Genomic DNA, 5,301 nt, shown 5'->3' on the forward strand with positions numbered 1-5,301 from the left:
TGGAGTGGGGCGAGGAGGAACGAATTCCACCCAAACCTAGTCCGCAAAAACAAAACAAAACAAAACAAAAAAACAATAATCGATCAAAATTCCACATGATCGAATTAATTCCTCAACGATCAATTATCGATTATTGATGAACATCCCTACTTTGAATGTTATTATTTTTAATTCAAGCAAGCACTTTCAAGTCATTTCCAGCCCCGTAGCAACCCTGTTAACTAGAGGTCGACCGATATGGGTCTTTCAATGGCCGATGCTGATATTAAGATTAAGATATTAAGATATTAGAGAGCAGAGCTATTTAAGGGAGAGCATGTATGTCAGAGACCTCATTCAACTGTATTATTCAATTAACTGAGACAGTTTGAGAGACGATTCGTCTCCCAAACTCTTAATATTATTACAAGAAAAGAGTGTGGGCCTGAAATTCGGCGCAGGATTGCGGGAATCGTGCACATTTTCGGGAATTCCCGTATATTTCGAATTTATAATGCGGGACGAATCCCGCATCTGTTTGCAGGAGCCGATGTCTATGCATGTAGTAATCATGAACATCGAGATGTTTTTACCCTGTCGGCATGTCACGCTACATGTTTATGTACCCTGTCGGCATGTCACCCTACATGTTTTTACCCTGTCGGCATGTCACCCTACATGTTTTTACGCTGTCGGCATGTCACCCTACATGTTTTTACGCTGTCGGCATGTCACGCTACATGTTTTTACCCTGTCGGCATGTCACGCTACATGTTTTTACCCTGTCGGCATGTCACCCTACATGTTTTTACCCTGTCGGCATGTCACCCTACATGTTTTTACGCTGTCGGCATATCACGCTACATGTTTTTACGCTGTCGGCATGTCACGCTACATGTTTTTACCCTGTCGGCATGTCACGCTACATGTTTTTACCCTGTCGGCATGTCACCCTACATGTTTTTACCCTGTCGGCATGTCACGCTACATGTTTTTACGCTGTCGGCATGTCACGCTACATGTTTTTACGCTGTCGGCATGTCACGCTACATGTTTTTACCCTGTCGGCATATCACGCTACATGTTTTTACCCTGTCGGCATGTCACGCTACATGTTTTTACCCTGTCGGCATATCACGCTACATGTTTTTACCCTGTCGGCATATCACGCTACATGTTTTTACCCTGTCGGCATGTCACCCTACATGTTTTTACCCTGTCGGCATATCACGCTACATGTTTTTACGCTGTCGGCATGTCACGCTACATGTTTTTACGCTGTCGGCATGTCACGCTACATGTTTTTACCCTGTCGGCATATCACGCTACATGTTTTTACCCTGTCGGCATGTCACGCTACATGTTTTTACCCTGTCGGCATGTCACGCTACATGTTTTTACCCTGTCGGCATGTCACGCTACATGTTTTTACGCTGTCGGCATGTCACGCTACATGTTTTTACCCTGTCGGCATGTCACGCTACTTGTTTTTACACTGTAATAATCGGCCTTGTGAGCGCAGGCAGCGGTCGATGCGGATTAATTAAAAATGCCAATAATCGGTGCCGATTAATCGGTCTACCTCTACTGTTAACAGTTGACATTTTGGAGGTACAAGGTTTCCCCCGATAGCAATGATGTAACATAGGCCCCCATAAATGCCCCATTATCTATCTATCTATCTATCTATCTATATCTATATATATATATATATATATGTATATACTGTATATAAAATTGAGTATGTGGGCAATGTTTGTTTCAAGTTATGTGTTCGGCCACAGCAATGCCGTTTTACGTGCGATCAGGCTGAAACCTTCAGGGTGTGTAAAGGGCACCCGTGCGGGTGACCTGACCGAGCTGGATTTTTTAATTAGGCTAATTAGCTAATTATGTGATGTCAAAAGTGATGTCATAATGCTGCGCGCACGCACACACACACACACACACGGATGCATTGTGACAAGACTGATCAGTGATGTCACACACACACACACGGAGGCATTAGGCTCGTTTGAGATGAGCAAATTCTGCGCAGATTCGACCAGCGCCTTGCTTGCCCCATTGCATGATGGTTAGAAAGTTGTCCGACTTGCTCCGTCCTGCCCGACTGCGTGAGTCACGTGATTCTCGCGAGAGCAAGGCGGGCACAGATTTGGAGCGAGGCGCCGCAGTTGCTCCCCACCAACTGCGCCCGACTGCGGATGACAGAGGATGACGAGAAACGCATCAAGCTGAGCGCCCATTGGTTCAACACAGGTGCATCTAAACCCACAGTGAAGTGTAGAAACTTCAATTTTATATCTATTCCAAGCTGTCACTCCATATTTTACATAAATACCACCTGGAATGCCTACATTAAAATAAAAATAAGGAATCTGAAGGGCTGTGTTATTTGAGCAGTGAGTGTGGGTGGGGCTAATGCATGTTTTAATTTGTTTACAAACCGCTGTTAAACAAAACGGTAGAAGAAGAAAAGCAGCAGGAAGTGTGCCGTCGGGGGTGTTCGACTTGTTGACGCCTCGCCTGACTGTGCTCGCCTGCTCTCGTCTGCTTTCCAGGCGAGGCGGCAGTCATCTCAAACGAGCCTATTGTGACAAGAATGATCAGTGATGTCATAGGAAGGCACACACACACACTGATGATGTCATCAGTGATATCATAATGGGACGCACAAACATACACACACAAACACACACACGGAGGCATTGTGACATCACTGATGTAATAACATTTAGTGAGCAACACACATACGCACATGCCAATCGGGCAGGCGAGGCCACGCAGCAGCCGAGCTACAGGGGAGGCCGCGCAGCTTTATACAAATGCATAAAGGGTGGCAAACTGACTGGCAACTGGCTGAAAAACATGACTTGGCCTCACAAAGCAGAAGGAAGGACATAACTTGCCATTCATCAAAAAGTCAATTAGATCGTTTCCTAGCAAACCAGTCTCTGCAATACCGGCACAAAGTGTAATTCCATTGACTTACATGAACTTTCTCCAGCGTGGCAACAAATAGATGCGTGACCTTGCCCATTTGGCGGAAGGCGAGGCCTGTGACTGGGCAGGTTCCCTCATGCAGCGTCAGAGTTTTACTGTGTCGATCCCTGGTAATGTCGCCTTTGGTCAACACCACACTGCCATCTGTGAAGCCTGACAAAAATATACATTATCACCATCATCCACTTGCAAACCAGAAGGAGAGAACTCTGTGGCAGTGGAGGGTCAACGCTGATTGGCGGGCTTAAATCGGGGCTTTATGTGGTTTACCGATTGCCATGAAGTTGAGGTTCTCATGTACGCTGAGGCAGGACACTTCTGTCGGCTTGTTCCCTGGAATGGCGGGAAAAATCCTGGTGCACAGAGGATTTCCACTGTCTCTCTTGTCGAGGTTCCACACCTTTACCTGTGCAATGAGTATCAGATTCAGTTTAGCGATGGTCCATCAAAAAAAATGAGACAATCGTTCTGTTTCTCTGAAGGTCCGTGCACTTACCAGGGGGTTTATTCCATGTTCGTCCTGTCCCACCGATACAAGGATGCTGTGCTGCTTCAGTTGATAGAGGTGTGTTACCCGCAGCTTGTAGGCCTGAAAGGAGGACAGCTGCAGGGAACGCGTCAAAAGGGAGATCTGGCCTTCCATATGTAATATTTAGAAGGTTGAAGTCAAATATCTAGAGTTGTGGCATGGGATGGATAAGCAGGACATGTGGTGCAAATAATCTTAGCTAACTAAACTCACAACTGTGGCGCCCCCCCCCCCCCCCCCACAAATAATAATAATCGTATAATAGATTTTAGAAGTATACTATCAAAGCTAATCAGTAGGTCGCCCTGCAGTAGGTATGTTATTTGCTATCGCCCTCCACTGTGTATTATTAGGTGGACGAATTGGTAAGAAGAAAAATAATTATAAATGTTGACGTTTATAATACATACAAATAAACAATAAATATGCTACCTGTTGTGATGTATGCCGAAGAGTAGTTAAGTTTGCGTTGGCTCCAGTCCGTAAAGACTCGTAAAGTCAAATCATGTTGATGTTCTACCGAAACGTCAGCATAGACACATAATTTACAGACAGATGTTAGATGTTAAACCGACTTTGGCGTTACGGTCGGGGGGCCTATCGTGGCTAAACTTCTGCTTTCCTTCTTTGTTAACGTTACATGTCACTCCATAGCTCACGCTCCCCTTGCTTTTTTTGAGACCACCAAATCATTGTTGCATTACTGTAAGGCTACGTTCAACAATTAGCTAACTAAGTTACCAAATGTTTTGACCATAGCTGAGGCAGGGCTAACGTTAGCTGTCAACACACTTAACTGCGCTCGTCACTGTAAAGGATATCTCCAAGAACAATATGGCCCCGGCCGGAGTCACAAGCCGATATTCCGCTTGGAAGGACAAAGTTTTTTCCATTATCCACAGGATCTTTCACCGTCTCTTTGTCAAAAAAGACAAATTTTCTCCACTGTAGGAATGCTGCCATTTTGTTAGCATTAGCCTGTGCTTAGGAGGCGGTGTCTCTCATGTGACACAAGTACGTGAACAAACCGGAAGCGGAAATATTTTTCAAAATAATAATAATTGTTATTATTAAAACAAATTAACAGAACAAAAGGTGCATTGGCGAGGAGGGACAGAGACTGGATGGTCTGAAGGTCCTAAGCCCAAGAAGTGCACTGGGCCCAGGTGCACCCAATTAGCCTAATGACCCAACATGCTCCTGCAAGACAGGCCAGCAGAGTAAGCTCAAATCTTATCAGCCTGGGCCCTGGGACAAAATCTTATCAAATGGGCATCCATGGTCTAATTTGTATTAGTTTAGGGGTCCTTGATGTGAAAAAGTTTGAGAACCACTGCTCTGGAGGACAAAATTAATTTTCAGCATTTCGTTGCCAAATGAATATCAAGCATTGAATAATTGACTCTTAAAAATGTCCTCATCACAATGAGCTAATTTGGTACAATTGAAATGATTGAAATTCACAAATATGAAAATTAACTTGCGTGCCATTTCTGGGCAAGAGGCAGAAACATAATCTGTTGTATTTTAGGTCACACAGATCACCCATCCTTACTGACAAACAATAGTAGCAACCATATTTTAATCAATTCTGAAAAAAGGCTGGGGTGTGTGTGTGTTAATTTAAGAAGCAGCTTGGACCATAAGAAACACTTCTACAAGAGATGAACAAAGCCATTTGAGGGCTTTACTTTGTCGACCATCACATCAGTGACCATTCTGACAAAAAGTTTATCAATATCATCACCGACGAAGAAAAGCCATTCACACAGATGCACAGATTTAATAGA

General features: G+C 44.3%; 1 protein-coding gene across 1 annotated transcript in view; it reads right to left on the reverse strand.

The window, feature by feature from the left end:
• Window positions 1-4,474, reverse strand: part of vps11 (VPS11 core subunit of CORVET and HOPS complexes) — a gene marked incomplete at its 5' end in the record, with an annotated part of 35,829 nt that extends 31,355 nt beyond the window's left edge. The window contains 4 exons of the mRNA XM_083641888.1: window positions 2,972-3,135; window positions 3,253-3,388; window positions 3,479-3,618; window positions 4,321-4,474. Of these exons, the coding sequence (XP_083498014.1) occupies window positions 2,972-3,135; window positions 3,253-3,388; window positions 3,479-3,618; window positions 4,321-4,474 (594 nt within the window). The remainder of the gene's footprint in view (window positions 1-2,971; window positions 3,136-3,252; window positions 3,389-3,478; window positions 3,619-4,320) is intronic.
• Window positions 4,475-5,301: the final 827 nt, after the last annotated feature.

This window comes from Poromitra crassiceps (assembly GCF_964638095.1).
Source record: "Poromitra crassiceps genome assembly, chromosome: 1".
Classification (NCBI taxonomy): domain Eukaryota; kingdom Metazoa; phylum Chordata; class Actinopteri; order Beryciformes; family Melamphaidae; genus Poromitra; species Poromitra crassiceps.